The following is a 22,846-nucleotide window of genomic DNA, read 5'->3' as shown; positions in this document are numbered from 1 at the left end:
TTTCAAACAAATGAAAAAGCTTACATTAAATTATTGCTTTATTTATGGTTCTATGCAAGTCTCTGACATGCTCCACCCTGCCCCCACCAACCCAAGACTCCAGGTCCATTCCCCAAACAGCTCGGTAATGAGGAGAAAGACCCAAAGGGATCCTGCCCAAATAAGGAACCTTCCCAAGACTTGGATCTACAGAGGAGTCTCTTAGTTGAAAGAAAGTCACTAGACAAGCCAAGCCCTCAAACCCAGCAGCATCCTGTTCCCACGAACATCTACTGTAGATGTCAAAGTGGGGGAGGAAAAGGGAAGGAAAAGCTCCAGCCCCAGTGTTTTGTGAGGTGTCCTCCCTCCAGACCAGGTCTGAACGAGGCATCCGGATGTGGAGCAGTAATGGAGAGAGGGCCTGGGGGAGGCGGCGGGAATGAACTGAGAGATGAGTATGGGCTGGGAGGAGAGGAGTTGTGATAAGATGAGAGTTATCCAGCTCTCCATCACCACTCCCCCGGGCCCACCCTCATCGGATGCGGAGGTAAGAGGGGATGGAGTAATTGAAGAGCAAGTAGTCCATTTTGTATAAATTAAAGAGTCTCCTTTGGTAGAAGGGGCTAATGTCCTGGAAGAACTGGGCTGTCATGTCATCCGTCGTCCTGGTGGTCTTGGATGAGGATGGGAACTTGACAGTAGTGTCAGCCCCAACCAGTTGGAGGATGTAGTTGGCATCTTCCACCAAGGTCTCGTACTTGCCCACCACATCGTAGTGGACAATGCAGGGGTGGCACAGCGAGTGTACCCGCTCCCAGTGCTCGTTGAAGGGCTCTTCCCGCTGTGTCCGTGGATCCAGCAGGTAGTAGACGAACTCCTCAAAGCGCACATCGTCCCCACGCTCCAATGCCTTGTCGCTGGGCTCCTGCCGGTGCCGTCGGATGATTTTGGTCCCGTAGCGTTTGTGGAAGGCTGTGTTGTAGCTGCGGGTGAACTTGTTGCGGTATGCCGAGACCAGGCGCTCGAAGGGCTCCCGCACAAAGATGAACTTGAGGTAGCTGCGCAGGCGGTGGTTGATCTCGGGGATGCTGTACTCGGAGAGGGTGCGCAGGTTGGATGAGACATGGGCCTCATTGGCGGGGATTTCCAGCGGGTCTTGGTATTTGCCTTGCCCCGTCAGGACCATCATGACCCGCTTCCAATTAGTGCAGGCCACTTTGGGCACATAGCAGTAGAGCAGCCCATGCGTATCATCCACCACCAAGTGCCGCAAGTCATCCGGCCTCAGGAGACGCCGTTTGCGGGTGTAACGGTTGCAGATGTTGCTCAACAGCTCCCGTCTCTGCTGGTGAACTGCCTGCAGCGATGACTGCTCAAACTGGGGACACAAAAGAGATGGTCACTGGTTTGCCCAAGCTGAATGTGGCCTAGACACACCACCTGGCCCACAACAGTCCCCATGACCTTCCCTTCCCCAGGTCGAGGCATTCACCCACATGGGATTTTTGGGGACAGCATTAACTTTGAACTCAGCTGGCTTTGGAATACTTGGACCTGCTGGGGGCAAAAGAGAGAACAAAACGTGATGAGGATCAGGATAAGGAGACAAAGTCAAATGTGGCACGAGTGAAGAACAGGTGGCACAGAGAGGCCTGCTAACCAAATATTTGCTACAGCTCCACTCCACACACACTCGTTGAGTTAAAGCTCTCTCTTGCAGTTACACCAGTCCAGGCTGAAGGCTGTCAAGGTGCTGACTTTGGCAGGGGAAAAGGGGCGTGCATGGCCCCGTTGCCCCACAGGGGAGACCAACATGCCCTGCTTGCTGGCACAGGGCCCCACGCACCTCCTGGGTGGGCTGTGCGCACCGCTCTGCGCTGCAGGGAGGCATTAGCACAGTCTTGCATGGAGATGATGTATGCTGACAGGCTCGGTGCAAACACGAAAGCCATAGGCAGCAGAGGCAGAAACGGGGCACACGAGTGTGGGCATGTATGCTCCCCCACATGGAGCGGGGTGTTGCCAAGAAAAGGTGAAGAGAGATGGGTGGAGAGAAACGGTCTTTAACACAGACAGTCAAATCCTGGGGAGCTGGAGCTGAGGGTTGGGTTACAGCAAGGGATAAAGGAGAGGCGTGAGGTGCAATGGGAGACGGTGGCACTGGCTCTTCCTGAGGGATCCTACAGCCTCTGGCCATGTCAGCACCTTGGCAGTAAATGTGCGGTGCGGGGAGCTACCACACACGATGTCACGAAGCAGAGTTGGAAACTGCCTGCCAAAGCCATTACGCCCGTTGGCTCACCCCGCAGCCCCTCATGGCTCGTACTGGCAGCCTTGCCGCGGGGCTGGACAGTGTGAGGAGCCCCTGCCTGCCTTGGCCACGCTCCCGTCCTCCCTCCTGCTTCTCCTGTCATGTTATCAGCCGGTTGAGGAGAGCAGATGCCCCAAAGCATCCAAACCCCTTTTCCTGAGGGATTTGCCTTTCTACACAGGTCAGTCTAATGTCACAGGCCGTTTGCAATCTCCCAGTCTCTGCTGCAACAGCACGATGGAGGCAAGGGCTCCAGCTGCAGCCTACCAGCTCCCTCCTGTTGTCTTCCCTGTATGGGTGGTGGCAGAGCCTTGCGCTCCTTCCCAGTCTCAGCTGCTCCAGGACCGCTATGATGCTGAAGGAATTAGATGTGATGGCACCAGATTCCAATGCTGAAGCCCCCCACATTTGGGATAAGGTGGGGGGGGGGTGTCAAATTTTCCAAGCCAGGACAGAGGGTGCAGATGGTACAGTTCAGTGGGGGTCTACAGAAGTGTGTACGTATGTGTGTGTGAGGGGGTTTTTTTTTTAGTTCTTTTCCTCCTCTTCCCCTTTTTGATCCTTGCATCAAGGCCCAGCAGCTGCTGGATCAGCTTCCTAGAACTCAGATTCTCCCTAAACCCTTCCCCAGCTGACACCCCCCCCCCCCCCATTTGGGGAAGTGAGGTTTCCTGTCAGAAGTACATCAGAAACTCCGAAATATCATTAAAACATCTGAGAAAGGAAATCATTTCCAGGAACTCAAAATGGGAAGATACCCTCCTCCTCCTCCTCCTCCTCCTCCTCCTCCTCCTCCTGCCCACTCACTCATGAGTTTTGCTCACTGACACTGGGAGAAGTTTCAAGCTCAGTCCCTGAGGCCCTTGCTGGGAACCTCCAAGCCTTGCCCCAATGCTAACGACCCCAAGCCACAACCACAGCTAAAACGGCCTCACCACCTGTTTCCTAACCCAGGAGACGTGAGCCCATGGGGCTGTTGCTTTAGCGAAAGCAATGGCCCCATGTTGCAAGCCGAAGGCGGTTTCCATTTTGGGACGTGCTCCTGCAGACAGTCTCCTGGCGTCACACTGCTCCGTGGAAATTGCCTCTGGCCAGCCTATTTCTGCTGCCTGCGGTTCCCTCACTGCTCATCCAGCCCCTCGGTGCCTGTGAAGCTCAGCAGCAGACTGTGAGGGTGGTACCAGCCCCAGCCTGCCACACTTTGAACTGTTTTCCCTTATTTTCAGCTCCACCACAAGAAGTCCAAATTTCTCATCCACAAAGAGCATCCTTCACCAAGCCTCCCCGAGGGCTGCCTTTGTGAACCTCTCTTGTGCCAGCTCATGCTGTTTAGGGGCAGATGTTTGCAGGCCAGGCCAGGAGCTGGTGAGACCTTGGCCTGGGATGGCATCAGGTGCTGCGGGTGAGAAGCACAGCTGGCTGGAAGGAGAGAATGCAACTGCAAGACAAAGGGCAAGGGTAGACCACGCTGGAGACGCAAGGGCAGAGCTAAGTGGGGAGAGCACAGCAAACAACCGATTAGATGGGTGTCCAGCCACTGCAGTCACTACCTCCGTTGCAACTGATGGCTCCTTTGGTGCCCAATCCCTTCAGCCCAGAGAGAGGCGAGGTGCAGCCAGATGCATGGGTCCCTTCATCACTACTGCTGACAACTGTCAGTCACTTACAGCATGCCAAAGGACACTCTTCGCCAAGCTTCAGCTGCACCCTCACCTCTCCCTGGGTGCCTGGAAGGTTTATTGAGAGCCATCAGAGCCCAGAAGAGGTGGCGCTGCAGAGATGGGGCTTAGTAAAACAGCTGCCAAGAGTTTGGATACTGAGCTCAACTTCCTGTCCCATGGATGGAGCAGACCCTTTGCTGATAGTGCAGCACTAATGTCTGGGGTGAAAGCTCCTACTGGAAAGGATTAGCCACCCTCAGACCCTTCTGCATCTCATTTCCACAGTGGAAACAACCTTGCCCAGGCCACCTTGGTGACCACTTTTCTTCAGGAACCTGCATGGACAGTAACCTGTGAGAGGACCAGGAGAAATCATCCCATCTCCACAGCACCTCCTTGCCTCTTCCAAGAGGGAAATGATGAGGGAAAATGTTCAGCTGGAGCAAATGCAGATCAGTCGACTCTAACTGACATCCGGAGATGATTCTGACAATCTTGGCTACTTGGAAATGAGGACCATCATAGTATCCAGGGATGTAATAAATTGCAGTTGAAGGGGCATTTTCATGGAATGCTGCCTTGTCAGTGGGCCAAAGCTTGGGGTAGAAATTTCTCTTTCTGGGTTTTGTTTGGAAGCAACCCTCCACATTTTTAAATTGGAAACTGTGTTTGCAAGTGCTTAAAAATAAAAAAGACATTTTAATGATGTTATTTTTTCAGGTGTTTTTTCCCTGCACTTGCATAATTCAAAGCTATGGGACTAGAGAGACAGACAGACAGACAGACACTGTCTGCAGGCATGGCAACAAATAAATGTGACTACTTTTCAACAGCTGCCCACTGGATTAAGTGTATGTCTTGCAGTTATTTCAGAGCAAAATTGCTCCCTTCATTTCCTTCCCTTTAAAAGCCAAAAAATTAAGTATCACTTTAAAGGAAACAACATGACGACATTCCAGCAGCATTAGGGTTTGCAGACGCTATGGCCAAGGAAGTCCACATCTGCCATTTTTCCCAGAGCAAATGAAATTTGTCTGCCTATAGACACAAAAGCACCAGCCTAGACAGTAACACAAAGCATCACGGACGAAAAGGGGCTCTCGCTCTGGCTGCAGTGGGGGCTGCTGACAGGCTTTCCTGCGGCGTTGTCTGCATTAATTTGCAATGATAAAGAAGAATATGAGGGAAGGGGGCAGCAAGGAGTTAATATTTCCTTTGTGCAGTATGACTTTTGGGTTAACTGAAGAGGAGCCTAGCAGAGGTATCCCAGGGACATCGCTGGGGTTGCTGCACCTCTCCAGGCCCCTCGGCTGAGGGCATTAGCAAAGGCTTGGGTCTGCCTTGCCCACCGCCGTCCCTGCCGCATGCGGTCCGGAGCCTTGCCTGGGAGCAGGGTGGAGCGGCGGGATGGAAACTGGAGCATGGGGCTGCTGCGCCGGCTGCCGGAGCCGTGCCAGCCTCGCAGAAACCTTCCTGCATCCCGTCCCTCCCTCCGCCGGCAGCCAGGAAACCAGGGCCGCGCCGCCGCCGCTGGCCCCAGCGCCGCTCATCCATCCCTCCCTCTGCGGCCCGCCTGCGAAGCCGGCCGCCAGCGGACAGGGGCCCAGGGAGAGGCACGTGCCCAGCGCCGAGTCGCTCCCCGGCAGCCGCACGGACCGTCTCGCCCGGCAGCCGCTGGGCAGCGCGGGGCTGGAAACACGGGGAGGCGGCGGGGAAAGCTGCTGCGCTTCGCCCGCTGCTGCTGCTGCTGGAGGGCTGCTGGGGAGGGCAGCGCGTGGACGCGGGGGCTCTTGCTGCGGCCTGGCCCGTTTTACACCGGTTAAAGGTCTGGTTTCCCGCGGGGCTCCCTGCGGGGAAGCCGTGGGCGAGGATCCCTCTGCCCAGCTAAGTCTGGCTGCAAAGGGGAAAAAAAATCTTCCCCCGGGGGGGGGGGGGGGGGGATGCAGTTGAAAACACAAACACGCCCTTTGCTGGGCTTCAACCGCAAAACCCCAAACTCGCAGACAGCTGCGAATGGCAAGCGGGGACGCCTTCCTCGACGTCTTCCTCGACCCTGTCTCTCCGCGGGTCACGGCGCTGCCGGCTCAGCTGCCCGCCGGGGAGGGCTGCTGCAGCCGGCACGGGTGACTGCTCGTGCGCCTCGTGCAAGGCGCCGTGCTGCTGGGGCTATGGCTTACGTGCAGCGGATGCACGAGCTGGTGGAGGACACACAAGCTGGCCTGGATGGGATGGCTCCCATGTCCGGGCTGTGCCCAGCTGCCCCTAATTGAGCAGCTGCAGCCGGCACAGGCCAGCGTGGCAGAGAGGACCGAGAGCTCCCGTGTCTATAATCCCTTTGTGGCTGAGACCAGCTTCATCCATATGGCTGCCAACATAGTAGGGCTCTATCGATTATTAGCCCAGAAAGTGCAGCAATGATGCTCTTGCCTTGCTAGGACAGCGCAGAACTTGCTTCAAAATCCTCAGACGGTGACATCTCAATGGGTTTGCCCAGCTACAGTAACGAAACCATTTGCCCAGGGATCAGCAAGGGCCATAAGCAGTTTTTATCAACAATTATTCCCCAGAGCGGTGCAGTTTTTCCTTTTGAACACAGCCAGCGGTTCGGGCCTCGTGGCTGGTTTGAAGCAGTGAGTGCCCTGCGCACTAGAAGGGGCAGAAGAAGGGCTCAAATCCTGCCGCCTCCCGCCCCCATCTCCCTCTCCCCATCCGCTCACCTGGTCGCTCTCGTACAGGGCCTGGAGCGGGCTGCGACCGGCCTTCCCTTGCCAGGTGGTCCTTATAATCCTGTCTTCTGCGGCTGGAAAAGGAGCGAGAAAAAACAGAGGTGTTGGGGGTGCTGCTGCCCTCACCCCCCTCAGGGCTTCGGGGCTGGTCAACAGCCAAACCCGCTGCAGCCCTGCGCGGCCCCGATGGTGTTCACAGCTCCTGGCCGAGGGAGGAGGCTTCAGCTGGTGGGGGTTACTGCGCCCCCGGCACAACCCACGTGCTCTTCACGTGCCATGTTTAATCGTGTCACGTGCCAGTGACATGTTAACGGGCAAGCAAGGCAAAGCAGTCTGAACTCAGGATTTGCGGCAACAGCAAAAGTCAAGCCACAAGCAGCTTACCCACTGCCCCTTCGGGATTCACTCTCCGGAGGCCAAAAATTCCCCTTGGTAGCCCAAGCGCCTACCCAGTGCTCTGCAAAGACTGCATTGCATTGCAGCCACCCAAACCCCTGTACAGTCACATGTGCACATTTAAAAGAAGAACTTTAAAACATATTTTAAAAATCAGAATAGGTTAATAATCATGTTATTAAGATGCAAAAATCTCTATCTCTGTTGTCAGTAATTTATGAACTACTGAAAGTTTGGAGGGGTTTTTTTTGCACAACAGATGCTGTTTTTCCATTGTCATTTCTACATTCACTCAATTTGAATGGAGTGAAATCTGATCGGTTTGATTTGGTGCCTTCTGAACAATTACACTTACTTATTCCCAAATGCTATCAAAATGTTAAGAAGTGAGTGGACTGCAGATGCTGCATAGGCTGGGTTTTAGTCAAAAGAAAGGATTTACTTCTATGAAATTAAAAATTACAGACAAAAATTCTGTTATATGGGACTTCAATTAAGAAAAAAATGCCCCTCCCTCTTATTTTTTCAACAAAACCTGCTTTTAAAGATCAGCAGGTCTGGGCTTGTCCTTTAAACAAATAACAGGCCATAAATAAAGACAGCTGCTTGTTACAGTTTCAGGAGCAACTAGGAATAGTTTGATGCATGCCTATCTGGGAAATGCCGCTTCCTGCTGGCTGCACCAGCAGGGGAATTACAGACCAGGAGGCAAGAGGACCAGGTCCAGCATCACCGCTTCCCCGCAGGACAGGGAGACGGCAGCTGTGCTCGGCAGAGATCAGGGGCAGGTCTAACACGGGCAGCTCTGTGCTGAGCCCCAAGGGGCTCAGAGTTTGCATTTCCAGGCTCAGCCACACGGTAATTAGCAGACAAATTGTTCAGATGCTTCACCTAACTGTGATAAGTCCTTTTAATTTTTTATTAGATATTTTCTTTTTTCCTTCCGCACAGCAATATTCCCTTGAGTATTTGGGGCTGAAGACAGCCATCTCAGCAACTCCCTCCCCTTCCCTGCCACGCAGATCTGCTGCTTTGAAGTCGGAGGGTTGTCTGCAGCAATAGCAAACATGAGGCTGAATCTGGCCTGCCTTGAATGCTATGCCAGTCACCGAGTCAGTGACAGATGCGCAAGTTCTCATGCTCATAAATTATGTAGGGATGCAACCACTTTCCTAGCTATGAAGAAAGTGATTCAAATCTGACCTCCTGCCTGCTTGAATCTGCTGAGAGCCTGAAGCCATAGATGTAAGTGATATGCGGCTTACCTCAGCCAAGGTTAATTTAGAGCCCAAAGGCAGCAAGTTAATGACTACACCATGAACTCATTAAAGAGTTGTCCACTATGGCAATGGCTCCTAACTCTGAGACACCAGGGATCAGACCAGGGCGTCCACTGCTGGGAGCTCTCGGCCCAGGGGAGAGCCTGGGAAGGGCAACGGTGTTACCTCTCAGCAGGCTGGGGTTACCTGGTGTTCGCAATTTTTTCGTGCTCAAGCTGGGGAAAAGAGGGTGAACCAGGAAGGTGAGCTGGGGATAGCAAAGGGAGGAAAAGTTAGGGATCTAAATTTAGGGTTCTAAATTCAAAATCAGCACCATCTACAGAAAGGAGGATTAGGAGATGGCATTGAGAGCCAAGGAGGAGAGAGGGAGCTGGGAAGATGGAAAGATGAAGGAGGATGGTAACAAGGTGTCCTGAGAGCCCCTGCATCTCTGTCCCTGGCCAGCAACTCTCTGCAAAAGCCAGCTCTAACTTAAAAGCAAATCCTGCTTCCCAAGCAGCATCACCATGAAGGGTGCTCAGCCCCTGCTGACACCATAGGCAAGGGGCCACCACAGCTCAGTTGCTGCTCAACGTTGCTTCAGACCCCAGCCTCCACGCCAGGTTTCACTGGAAGAGGAAGCAAAGAAAGGGGAAAGTGTCCGCTTCGACTGCAATCTCTCAGCCCCAAACTGCCAGGGACCTGTTATCCAGCACTGCCTGGACAGGAAGAATCAAACCACACGGCCTGGCTAGCCCGACCTTAACGCAAGGAGCGAGTCGGGGGGAGAGGTGTAGGCTCTCCCTTGCATGAACACCTCCTAGCAGCTATATCTGGTCTCTCACCTGCCAGCTGCTTTTCATATCTGACAGTCTCGTCAGCAGAGGATACCACGACAAGTTCAGTAGTCTCGTACGGCAGGAAGAGAGCTGAAAACAGCCTAGGCTAGAAATGAGAAGGTTTCTAACTGTCAGGGTTGTGAGGGTCTGGAACTGTTTTTTACAGAAGAAATGGGGCATAAATTACATCGTGAGTTTTAAAATGGAAGAGGATGTTTTTTCTGAAAGGGATGATAGGACACAGTTGCTTGGGAGATACAGTGACCTGGGAGGTCTTTCCAATCTTCTGGCTTCAGTTTCTGATCCTACAAGGACCTTCTAAAATCTCAGGGGGATGTATTGGTGGAGGGCAAAACATCTCTCACCAATTATTTCTGTTAATGTGAAGGTTTGTAACACAGAGAGCTTTTGCATCACAGTTTGGGGGTCTGAACTTTCTCATTCGCTGAGCACCACGAAGCAAAAACAAATCTGTTATACAAGCCCAAGATGGATTTTTTTTTTTTTTGGAACCAAAATAACCAGAAGGAAAAATCCAACTCTGTCTTCTTTTTAGGGTGCTTATAATATTTTGCTTAAATGAAAACTACTCCAAAGTACAAAGTCACCAGGGTCTACGCTAAACATAAGTCTTTCTTCAAGCCATAATTAAGGGGAAACGAATGACTGACTTCACAAGATTTCATCACCAGTGAATATATGCTTGCATGTTCATGGGAAATGACACTTCCTGCAGCGCTGGATTGATCAAGACATGACTCAACATAAGGTACAGTTTCTTCCTCAATCTCCTGTATCAGTTACCCCACAGGAGGGTGAAATGGCATCTGTGCTAACGAGATATAAGAGGAAGATCTAATGTACACAGCACAGGGCTGAGATACTTGCCCCAGTGGTCCCCCCTTTCCCTTTTTCAGGCTTAGACATTTGGAAATGAAAGGGAATTAGACTGAACCCTTTAAAACTATGCTCACCGTATCTTAAATCTGCAAGCAAAGTGTATTAAACTCAAGTCCCTTTCCTAGCAGTGGCTGCTAAACTCCTGTTATATTTAAGAACGTGACCCCGCTGCGGTCTGTTTGCAAGCACTGTGCACCGCAGACACTTGCCCTATATTTAGTAAAAGCAACGTGGAGGCGTTTGTTTTCAAGATTAACACGTACATCAACCAGAACCTTTCTCGCGAGGGACATAAACAAACTGAGAGTGGTTCAGGCTGACCTGAAGCTGCTAGAAATGCACACAGCTTGTGCCGGCGCTGCTTAGGGGAGCGTGGAAAATGCGATCCCAGGGAAGTATGGGGCAGGGAGAGGGCACGGCTGGGAGGATCAGACTAGCTCTGCAGGGTGCTCTTTAGGGCGAACAAAAAGCAAGGCCACAGCAATGCAGGGAGTGAGCAGGGGTATAGCAGGTCGGATCTGCGCTCTGACTGCTCTGGGCTGCGCCTTTGAGTGCTACTGAGGCAGGGGTATAACTGTGGCCAGGGACTTCTCCATCTCACAAGACTCTTGCCAACAGCCTAAGCAGAGAAGCTGCAAAATGAAATTTCATCCAGGCTCTCGCCAACACAAGATCTGGCAGAAAACAAGGCACCTTCTCTGAACAGCAGCAGCTCCCCCCCCCCCCCCGCCCCAGTCCCTGTTCTGCTCATATTGTACAGGGTTCCAGGAAAAAAGGGAAAAAAAATTAGGAAGGCTGCGCCCAGGTGGCTGGAAGAGCCCTGGAGCACTGAGCTGGTGCTGGGAAGAAGCCAGCTCTCCACATTCACTAGATCTTGACAGTTTTTGCTCTCCAAAGCGATGACACCATCCCCTGCACGGGGTGCTCGCCAAACCCTTCAGAGCAAAAGTCTGGACCGATGGCAGGTTTTTACAAGCGCTCCAACCACAGGAAGTTTCCTAACTCAGAAACCGTCTGCTTGTTACATGCTGCGTCCCAAGGAGAAAATTAAATGAGCTCTTGGCTGGGCCATTAGTACGAGTGTACGAAGACAGTGTTAAAACCCTCCCTGGAGGGGGAGAAGCAGCGACAACACAGCTGTGCACAACTCAGTGAGGCATCACGATGGACATTTGTGAATGCGGCGGGGCAGCAGCCGATCCACCTGCCCGGCAGGAGCCAGGGCGTCCTTCCCTTGCCTGGAGGGCAGGTGTCAGAATGGCTGCAAACGCCCTCAGCCAGCGGCGCGCGCTCAAACAGCTCGCAGAGGCAACCTCAGGCCTCCTGCTCCCAAGGCATCCGAGATCGCCAGGAAGAGCAATACGGGCCATAAAAGCAGCACAGAGGCCAGGGCTTCTGCGTCCTCCATGAGCCTAGGGGAGGCAGTCTCCACTCATTTAACAGACAGCATGGGCCTCCTCAGCCCTGGCTTTGACACCTCACGCTGCCCCATGATCCAGAGCTGTGGCCAGCCCTGCTTGCCTTCCCGCAGCCCCAGCACCTGCAACATCTCTGCCAAGGCACTTCTCTCTGGGTCTTTCCCATGTCACCAGATGCAGAGTCCTCATTGTGCAGCTCTACCAACACAACTCAGCCCTAACTTGAACACCATCCCTCTTCCCAAGCTACTCCATCCCAGCCACCACATCATGCACAATTCCACGACACTCTCCCATCCCGGGATCTCTCCCTGGTCTGTCCCCTACTTGCTTTCCCAATCCTGGCCTTGCCTTCACCACCCACCCCAGAGCAAGCAATGGCCTACCTTGCAAAGGCCGAGCTCAAGGGGATCCCACAGACTCCTGGCTGACATGCACAGCCCAAACCCTTTTGCTGGAAATAAAAGGAAACCAAATGTGCAGGGGGAACAGAGGAAAGGCTTGTTTCTTGATCTGTGCCTGTTTCTTCCATTAGGTTTGGGATGCAGCCAGGACTGCAAGGAGGAGGGAGGAAGGGGGCAGACGGGCAATGGCATTTACGCTTCCCTCTTCTTCCATTCCTTCTGCTGAGAATGAGTCAGTCATGCCATCCCCTGTACAGTTGTGGTTTACCCATCGCTGGGATGCTCCTGGGACTTTAAACAGTTTGGGAAGGCCAATGAATATTGAAACATATGACAATGGACTTATGACAGTGAAACATATGACTGTGCTGCATTTTGGCATCACAGCCCTAAGTACAGCAGGATCTTCCATCATGGGGGAGCTGCCAAGATCTCAGCATCTTGGCTTTCCTTCTGACTTTATAGCTTGTTACCGAGGTTCCCAGATTCCACCGCATGTGATGGTAATCCTCAGAAATTTAGCAAGGCCACAGTTGCATCCGTAAGCAGGGATGTTACTTAGCCAAGGCATATCCAGTTTCTAAGTGAGAGAAAATGTCAACCTTTGGCAACCACTGGATCACCATTTGGATAACAAGTATCAAGACAAGCTATCAGGATATGACTATGATCCAAACCCAAACAGTTTTCCAATGAGACAAGCAGAAGGAGATATTACATTTGCCCTTTGCATCCTCAAAGGATGAAGCAAGGGAATAGGAGTGATGCACAGCGGGGGACAGAAAACCCATTGCTAAGGAAGTAATGCTAATCAGAACAAAAAACTGAATGAGAAGAGCCTGAAAGGAAGCTCAGGAATATTTTGGAGACTGCTGTGCTACTGGTGCCTTCAGGCTTTCCTTTGGAGCTTGAAAAGGCAATGTACTCCCTCCCTCTTTTCCTTCTACAGCCTAGATTTTAGTACTGTTTCCATCAAAAACAAAGCTATTATCTTGCAGCAATGTGACATCAATACCACTGTAGGATCTGGGGTTTAAAGAACCTGCCAGCTCTCTTTGGAAAAGGAAATGGATTTTAAAGCTGTGAATATTTAGGTGTATTAGCTGATTATGGAGACAATCAGTCACGTGTGAAGTGAGGGAAAGATTGGCTCATGCCCATCTCAGATTTCTGGAAGCACTAGTGAAAGAACTTGCAATTCTGGCTGCAGAGGCTCTTAATTATGGAGGGTGGTTCTGTGTGACCACAACAGTAAATCCAGTGCCTGAATTTTAGAGTTTGGCTAGGAGACAGGATTCAGGCAATGACAAGCCTGTTAGTCTGACATCAGCATTACCAAGGCCCTAGAAAACAGTCTGAAGGAAAGAAAACAATTAAAAGATGTGGGAGCAATTGGAAAGAGGAATAAAATGCAACATGGCATTTACTAAGTGCAGATCATACCTTAGCAACCTGACCTGTCAATAAAATAAACCATTTCTGTAGATCAAGAATATATGGTAGATCTTCACCCAGATATTAGTAAAGTATGAGATATGACATGCCACAGGAAATAATTTTTTTCAACCAGAGACAAAGTTTAAACCAGGAACTGTAAGGGACACAAGCAACTGGAAAGCAGGTTGCACTAGAAAGGGAAAATGCTGAGCAGGAGAATTTCTAGTGAATATATCTCAAAGATTGGCTTTGGGATCAATACTTCAGGAATGAGCTTAACATAAAAATAGAACAGAACTGATGATGGACACAGTATTAAAGAGATTGCCATGGCAGGGGGAGACTGAAACACCAAACAGGGAAATTAAAGCTTTGCCCTGGATGAGAGAACTGGAGATGCAACACAATTTAATTAACAGTGTTGGAATTTAGCAGTTTCTGCTACTTTGCTGCTGGAAATGGCAGGAGGTCCCAGATGCATTAGTTAAGAACTATCAGCTGCCAGTGTGACACAGTCATGAAAGAGGCAAATGAAGTCCTAAAATATATCAGGTGAGGCATTTCCCATAAAAGCAAAAAACCCGTGAATACTGTTATCCAAAGCATTGGTGACCTTCATCTGCAGCACTGACAGTTCTGGTGTCCTGGGATGGAGGAAGCTGGCTCCACACTGAGCCAAGTGCAGAGGAAGACTCCTGAAGCAATCAGGCAGGTGAGCACAGCACTTGCTGTCCCATGAGAGACTGAAAGGACTTGGTTGTGCCTATGAGCCAAGGGGACGTGGCCATTTCCTGGGAATGCACCAGCAGAGAGGGACAGGAGATGCCTTGGGTGCAGGACACCTTTGGGCCATCTGCTCAGGTGCCGAGATGCATGACTCTGAGGGGAGGACTGGAAACCCCACATCAGTGGGATTTTGGCAAAGACACAGTGGGAGGAATCCCCACTCCTTTAGGGACGGAGGCTGAACTTTCAGGGATTTTCCAGGCTGGGCTGCCTGGGCCCCAGGGCCACGAGGAGCCAAAAGCTCCACTCCAGGCCTCTACTCCTATATGCTGAAGAGGGTTAACACCCAGAGATTCGGCACTCTGGAGACTACCAGCCAAGGGGAGTGGAGAGAGAGCCCATGTGCTAGGACCTGAGTACACACCCTGAGGGTCCCCAAGGAGTTAATCCTGACACTATCACTCATCTCCACGCTGCTGTCTCAAACCCTTACCTTCACTTCCTGTTGTGTCTGCACAAAGACCTAAAATAAGAGAAAAAATAATTGTGGTGCCTGGCCATCCAAAATGACTGGTCTGGGTGTTAATTACAGCCTGTGACTCCCAGAGGATGAGTGCGAAAGGCATTTGTTCATACTGTAGGGAGACCCAGTTTTCAGGGCAGCCCCTCTTTAAATGGGATGCTTTCTCTTAGCTGAAATTTCAAAGAAACTCTACACATGATGGGGGGAGGCACATCTGAGGAACTCTGGATTTGAACATAGGATAAGGTATCAGTGACATGAATTGACTGCTGGGCTCTGAAGCACACACGGAAGTCAACTGTGCAGCTACTGCAAGCCTGAAACAGGGATGTGAAAGTCCAGAATGGAGGAGCAAGGGAGGATTTGTGGAGGAGGTGGGAAGTGAGGGGAACACCACCTATATGGGGCTTTACAGACTCTGGAAAAAAGGAAGCACTCCTACCCCTACTGTTTCATAGGGGAAAGAAGTGTTTACAGTGGGAAACAAATGAGAGCAATATTAGCCATTTTTACCAGAAGGAGTAACAACACCCAGAGCTCTATGGTCTAAAGGGATCTGCCTTAAAACCCTTGCTTAAAGCCATGGCCACTGGAAGATCTAGAAATTAAGACCTGGATCTTTGTGGCTGCTGATGCCCACAGCAATGAATTTCTCCAGATTTTGCTACTTTTGACTCCTCTCTGCTACCTGTCACGAATGCTGAGTGAGTGCATTGGTCGTAACGGTGACAGCTCACTCAGCCCTGACTGCAGAAACACAGCCCCATTTCGCTAAGACAATCTCCTTACTATTAAAATAACTGCACCCAAGAGACATGGAGTAGGATCCTGCCATCTAATTTAAGAGAGCATATTGAGACCGCATTGTTCAAAGCCAAATCCTAGCTGCAGTCACTGCCTGCTGAATCTGTCCAATTTTCGATTTTAACATCCAAGAGGAAAAAAAAACAATAAAAAAAGAAAATAGAGCTTGACAACAGCAGTGATGGATCCAAACACATACTGCAGTTGAGCTCAGCTTTCTCACCCAGTTTGATAGGGAAGCCTGGGACACATGGCCCAGTTGGCAGCTGGAGGATTTGACACTGTCAAAGGATGGGTCATGTCACAGAGGCCAGAAGAGCATGAGGCGATTCCTGGGCAGTGGCCCATGGTCTGCATGAAGAATGATCACTGTGCACATCCAGGCCCTCCCTGGAAGAATCAGAGGAACAACTGAGGCAAAAAATACTGGTTTCAAAGAAGCAAAGCTCTGGCCCTTTTGCCTCTGCTCGGACCAATGGAGAATACATTTGTTCCATTGCCACCTAAGCACAACAGCTGATTGCTGGGATTTTTTTAAAAGATACTTTTAAAAGGGAGGATGATGTGGGATCCCAAACACCAAAATCCTACATCAGACCTACAAACTTACGGCGATGAAGACACTGACCACAGTTTAATGGAGATCACCACATAAGCGACCCTTTGCTTTCTTGCGTGCTGCGTTCAGCTGTGAGAAAGTGTGGCAATTCTGGCATTTACATGCTTAGATATATTCAAACCTAAGGGAGCACCTCTGGGAATTAAAAGCAAAAAACATTCTAATTTTTATTCTTATGGGAAGGTTTTGATTTGGGAACACGAATTTTTGGCTTCAGCAAACAGGCAATCCAATCTATTTAGACTCCTGTGACTAATCATTGTTAGTGCATCTAAAAAGCCAGGAACATAGACAACACATGCTTGCTGAATTAAAATGTTAGAGAAGAAAGAAAAAGAAATCTAACAGCACCACGTGCTCGATTTGTTTAAATGCATCCTTCAGCTTTGTGAATTCAGACGCAGCCACCTCTGCTGGGGAGCTGGAAGTGAAACAAGAAGCAGGAAGTATAACCGGCTGGGCTTCATTGATGCTTTCGCTCCTCAAACCAGCTCTGCGGCTCGCTGGCTTGCCCCGAAAAGCTCAAGTCTGCTTGAACCTCTTGTCTGCCAAGGCTGAAGATCCCCCCCACAGTCATGTGATGTGGGGAGAGGAGGGGGAGATGTGTCTGCCGTGTTAGCCCACGTGATAAAAGAGCAACCACAATGCAAGAGTGCAGCAAGACGTGTTTTCTAGCAAGGCTCTGCTCAGTCGCACACCATAGCTGTACTGCAACGCCTTGGCTTCTGCTCACCCGGTGCAGTGACTGCTTGATTTACTGTCCTTAAAATATGGTAAACAGACAGAAACCCTAACCATCCCCCAACTGCTATGTCGCTTGAAAAGCTATCTCCAGCAGGTTATGTGGGCCCCCGACTCTCACTGACTTGCTGTACCACTAAAACATCTGTTCTTAGGGCCATGGTTTGCAAGGTAAAAGGGAACGTCCTGAATACTCTGGATGCAGGACACAGGCTTTGAGACCACAGTATGGGAAATCTGGGGTGGCTGGCAAGCTACAGAGGGACCTGGTTGAGGGTGCACAGGAGAGTGATACCACACAAATGTGGGAGCTGTACCTCTCACTGAGGGAGATCAAAATGCACCAGCCATAGCTAAGAACAATATTCCCTAATGTATAGGATATGACAAATGATGTTTTGTCCCCAAAAGAGAAATGATGATACAACAACTGTGTACAAAGAACTCAAACAAGTGCTTCTTCTCCTGCCCAACCCCAACCTTTACCTTTCTCAGTATGCAAGGGATTACTGAGAGACCTGAGGGATGCAAGAGACATTTCAGACTTGCCTGAAAGCCTCCAAACTTCTGCCGAGAAGCCTGCGGGAGCAGCTGGGGCTGAGTGGGTTTGGAATGGGCTCTCTCGTGTAGATAGCAGGTCAAGTTTTTCCTAGATTTCCACAGCTGAGGTTTGTCCCCCAGACCGCTGATGAGTATCTCTGCACTTTGTTTACACTCCAGCATTAAGAGTTGGAGCCCCTTGGGCATGCTCAGAAGCACCGGGTGGCCTCCATGCCCCATTCTGGCAGATACTTGACAGCAAAGCACATACAGGGCCGGGCGTTTTAGGGGGACAGAGCATTTCAAGATGAACAGCAATGTTCAGACAGGCATGAGCAATAGCAAAAAGTAACCAGAAAAGACACATTTCGATCCTTCCCCAGGCATCTTCCATGCACACCACTGATGCCCCAAGCGGTCATCTTACAGAAAAGGGGAGAGCTCACATACACAACCTGCAATAACAACAGCCCAACCCACCACGCACAGTTCACATTTGGCAGGTAACACATCCCTTTGGAGTGAATGCTGTATTTGACCTTTTTTGTTCATCTTGGGGGTATGCCAGTGTGGGGTGAGCAGGAGGAATGACGGAGGAGAGCTGGCATCAAAATGCAAAACTCCATGGCTCTAACATTTACAACACAAATGTATGTTTTTTGTTCCAGACCCACATCCTCCGCAACTGTAAGATTAGCAGCTTGGAAATGCCAGTGTTTTAATTGCTAATGGCATACCCATTTTTGCTTCCTGTTGCATTGTATTTTTTTCCCCCAGTTATGGCTTGTTTAATCTGTTCTGGCTAGAGACAAAGTCCTTTTACAGAGACTCAAAACAGACCTAGGTGATCATTCGTTAGCATCAGTGGGTGATGAGTAAGTGACTCTCCACTGTAGGAGGTTATGTGGATGTAGGCGACGAGTTGCCATCTGATGCATCCCCATGTAGTGTGGTCACAGGCAGATCCGCCGCAGTCTGCCTCAGATATTCCCCTTGCTGACGAGCAAGGCGGCAATATATAACTCAGCCTATTCCTGACAGCCTGCCCTTTGCTCTACAGGCCATGCCTTGTTAAAAGCTGGCTGGTTCTGCATTTCTCTCCGCTGAGGTAGAGGCGGTGTAGCAGCAGCTGTCTGTCAGAGGCGTCTGTCTCCACTCGCTTGCTAGGGAAAGGGAATAACCCTCCATTCTCCATTGGACCTCGCTCCGGTGTCACCCATCCCATTTCCTGCAGCAGAAGTGGCGCCCCACAGCGACAGGGCATCCAGGCGAGTAGAAGTACCTTCCACTCGCCTGCTCCAGAGCATTTTCTGGAACATCAGACTTCATAACAAAGCCAAGGGGCAGGATGCCTCTGAACTGAAGAGTTAGGGACAGATGACGTAGCCTCCAAAAAAAACTGCGCAAGGTGCCCAAGCCCAGGCCTGGCAGCTGTCTCCGTCAGGACCCAACCAACATCACAATCCTGTACCCCTCTCCCTGATGGTGAGGGCAATGGGAGCATTAGGAGCAGGACCTTCAAGGGAAGCCCAAAATCTGTAGCTGGTTCAACCCCTGCAAGGGTACTGGAGCAAATCACTCCCAAATAACCCAGCCAGGGTAGGGCTACAGCATATTAGAAAGGTAGGACTGGAGTTGCCTTTGCGATCCTGCTTCCTTGAGCAGATCAGTGGACAGACACATCCCTGTCCCCTGCAAAACCACCACGTGGTTTAACTGAATCCCTCCATTTCACCAGTTGAGCCACAACCCCCAGGTGCTGGCAGGGGGCCTGAAAGCTCAACTGTCCAGCTGAACCTGCTGGCTACGCATCTTCTCCCACCAGCACTGCACCCTATCTCTCAGGCTCAGAAATTGCCTCCACATAACTTGGTTTTGGGCCATACAACTCTGACTTATTTTCAAGCTGCCATGGTGTTTAGCATTGTGTCTCTCTGGACATCAAGATGAGTGATCCCCATCTTCTGCCCCTAACACACTCCCTGCTGTAATACAGCCTTGAGAGCCAAACCCAACATGACAAACCCAAGTGCTATCCCTGCTCTGGTTGGCCCTTCTAACATACGAACTAGCAGGCAGCTGGTAACATTTGAGCCTCCTTACACAACCCGATGCTGGGTGTCCTGGAGCCTAAGCCAATTCCTACCGTCTTGCTCCTGTCACCGGAGAGAGTAGCGTGGCGCCAGCCAGCCTCAGCATCAGGGGCACGCGGAGCACTGCCTGCACACAACAGCCTTTTGAGAAAGAGCTCCCAAGCGTGAGCCAGGGACTGAGCGGCTCCGGAGTGAGTCCCTGCCAGGGCTGGCGAGGGAACGGTGCTGGCACCTCTCCCTACCTTGGATGCCCTCAAGAAGGATAAAGGTGCCAGCGTCCTCCTCCAGCAGGAGGAGATCAGGGCTTCATCCCCCATCTCTGCCAGTGCCTCCCTCCAGGAGGAGCCTGGACAAGTCATTTCTCCCTCGGGAAGGGAGGAAGGACAATGTTGATCTGCCCTGTCCCTCCATCAAAGCGGACACAGGAGTTGTTTGTTCCTGAGAAGCAGCACCATTTACCTCCAGAGGATTTACAGCCTGGGCAACGCTGTTGTCTGGCTGTTGCCAGCCCAGGCAGCTCACACCACTGCTGAGCTGCATCCCCTCAACAAAGTCTGATCTCTGGCCAGGTCCTGTCTCCCACAAGGAGCATCTCTGCAGCTCAGTGGTTGTCACTCCTTGTCACATCCCTGGAGGGACGCACAGACAGCAGAAATACAACTGTTCTCACAGGGGTGGGGAGCAAAATGCACCAGAGGTGACCTGCGAGTCTGAAAGCTTGCCTGCTCTTCCACCAGCTGGCTGAATGGAGGAGATTTCCTTTCCCCCACAGCTATAACGCCGCTGCTACAAGCTTGTATAAGGCACTTCCATAACTGCCCCCACATTACACAGTGGGCTGGTATCCCTGGGAAAACATGTATCCGTTTGCTTGGTGGCCAAGCTCATGTAAAAGGCTGGTGGCCAGCAATGGATTATTGGGAGTTTTGGATCAGATGGTGCAAAATACCCTTATTTAGAGGGCTTGCTGAATCAGGCAAATATAGGATTGTGTCCAGAAACATTCCAATAATGGCAGTCTGAGGTCTAGGCCTCCTAGGACTGCTTCCTGACTGAAGAGGAAGCTATGCAAATGTTCCAGTTCATGTGTTCCTGATTTAAAGCTGTTTCGTTCAGCAGAAATTAAACCAACCGAGTGACTTGAACTTGGCTAGATCAGACAGAACCAAGTCCCAGCAGTGCAGGGATGCTTGAAAGCTTAGCTCAGGCTTTTCTTCCACTGCTACACATTTTCTACCACCCCCCCTAGCCCTTTGGAAACAGCCAAACCAAATAATTAACCCCCCTCCCCTCACCTCCCAGCACATAGAAACTGCAAGAGGGCTAAACAGAGATGTGTTGCGAGGAGGTTACCCACAAAGCTAAGGGAAAAAACACAAATAAAAGCAACTTGGAGGAAGCCACCTCCGAGGCAAACCTGCACGGGACAAGACAGAACATGCACACAAGATTTACACGAGGAATGGCCCATGTACAAAACAACGCACTTCAGCAGTGAAAGACAAATCTCCTCTCCCATTAGCTCAGACAGAGGAACCCCACACATATTTCTGTATGGGAGACACATGTACTATGTGGAACTATATGGTTCTATATGGAACCCACACATATTTCTATATGGTTTTGCAGCACCAGAGGCACCAGTGTTGCCTAAAAGTGATTCTTTAGCCACCATCATAAAGTGCCATTTCAGAACAAGATGGGACATGGGCGCAGGGGAGGGGTGAAGGCAGTGCAATGGTCCGCCTTCTTCCTTTTCTCCAGTACCTGGCTAAGACATGCACCATCCTTCTGGTGCTGATGGAGGGCTCCTGCCAGCCCCTATCACCCACATCCTCCTCCCCAGAACTCTTTCCCTTCTCCCAGATGACTCTTATTTTTTCAGTAAGCTTCTTGAGGCCAACCCCAGGCAGCCACCGATGGCTTTTGAAGGGTGATGGGGCTCCCCAAATGCCAGCACCCCATCCTCAGCAACCTTTTTCAGTCTCGCATCCCAGCACTCCAGTACCTCCTTCCTAGACACGTTCTTCAGAAGAGTTGCCATGGGCAGTGATTTCTGAGGTGATGCCTCTGGCCTCTGAGAAAGCCTTAGGGGCTGCCCAGTTGTACAAACCTCCTAGAAAAGAGGGAAAGGAGTGTTTTTCAAGCTCCTTCCACAAAATGAACAAGCTCCACTGCTAATATCCCCAACCAGGACCTGGCATCTCCTCTCTGCCTCTCAGCCCTATGATAGATGCCCACCCAGTACTGTGCCAGGTACGTGCTATCTGGCACCCACACAGGGTGCTTTTCCCAGGGATGCTGCTGTCCCCTACTCCTGCTTGCCTGCTGCCAGCAGGCAACATGCTGGACACATCACAGGTGAAAGTCACCCCCTGAAAATTTTACAATAGTTTTGTTTGCACCACTGAGACAGAAAAGGGATACTGCAGAATTCCAATAATCTGTGGGTTTTCCAAGGTCAAAGTCGGCCTCACATGAATACCTCCTCAGGCCCCAGCACAATGAAATCATGTATCTGTCCAGAAAGAGGCATTGGGAAGACCTGGGAGCCAGAAGAGCCTGATGGTTTGTTTACAGATAGCTTTTCTCCCACAGTCTGATAATGTAGTCAAGCATCTCCCAACTAGCAATCACCACCTTGTAGCTTCTCCAGAGACCCAGGGCTTGAGTGGCACAACTGGATGGTAATGACAGCCAGGCTCCCCTGCACTAATGGCAGTGGCCTGCTAGCCAAGAAACACACTGTAACGAGGGCTGATGAGTCACTGTTTTACATGGGATAATTTGACAGACAGCACGGCGTTCAACAGGAAAAAGCATTTGTTCTTCTAGGGATGAGCCCTGCTGGCTGGAAGGCAGCGGTCCATGGACAACAGAGGGAGAGGGGGGCAGGATACATGCAGGCAATGTTAGTTCAGGACGTGGACTAAGTGATTCTGTATGGAAAGGGGTTGATGGGAACAGCCATCCACAGGAGTGAGCACACGTCCTGTTCCCATTCCAGCCAGGCAACAGCTGAGGCTGCCAGAAGCAGCAGTGGTTGTGGCGAACATCTGGGTGTGGAAATGCAAGGCCTCAGGGAACTGAAGCGGGCCCAGAAATACAGGCACACCTGCCTCCATCTGTATTTCAGATCCCTGAGGTCTGTACACAGTCGCCTCCTGTCTGGGACCTTGACCCTGGGGCTGCAAAGAAGTGCCTCTGGCATGTTATGGAGGGAGATGGAGTGGCAACAGAACCACATCATCTACTTGTTGGATGTGGGGGTATTTACACCATCCACAAAGTGCAAACTACTCCCAGCATCGGGACCCTTGCATACACAGAAACCTGAGGGCAGAAGGCATACGAACAGTCCCAGAGCCCAGAGCATATTAAATGCATGCAACTTCCAGCCTGCTGGGGAAAGGCAGCCTGACGCTCCCTTGGCATGGGGTTGCAATGCCCCTTACTCATAATGCTGTCAC

General features: G+C 51.0%; 1 protein-coding gene across 1 annotated transcript in view; it reads right to left on the bottom strand.

Moving 5' to 3' along the window:
• Nucleotides 1–20: 20 nt before the first annotated feature.
• Nucleotides 21–22,846, bottom strand: part of CHST13 (carbohydrate sulfotransferase 13) — a 39,180-nt gene continuing 16,354 nt past the window's right edge. The window contains exons 2-3 of the mRNA XM_013960334.2: nucleotides 6,669–6,751; nucleotides 21–1,357 (exon numbers count right to left, since the gene is read on the bottom strand). Of these exons, the coding sequence (XP_013815788.2) occupies nucleotides 512–1,357; nucleotides 6,669–6,751 (929 nt within the window). The 3' untranslated portion in view covers nucleotides 21–511. The remainder of the gene's footprint in view (nucleotides 1,358–6,668; nucleotides 6,752–22,846) is intronic.

Source organism: Apteryx mantelli, chromosome 12, assembly GCF_036417845.1.
Source record: "Apteryx mantelli isolate bAptMan1 chromosome 12, bAptMan1.hap1, whole genome shotgun sequence".
In the NCBI taxonomy this organism is placed as follows: domain Eukaryota; kingdom Metazoa; phylum Chordata; class Aves; order Apterygiformes; family Apterygidae; genus Apteryx; species Apteryx mantelli.
Note: the sequence above shows the minus strand (reverse complement) of the source record. Positions and strands in the feature narration are given on the sequence as shown.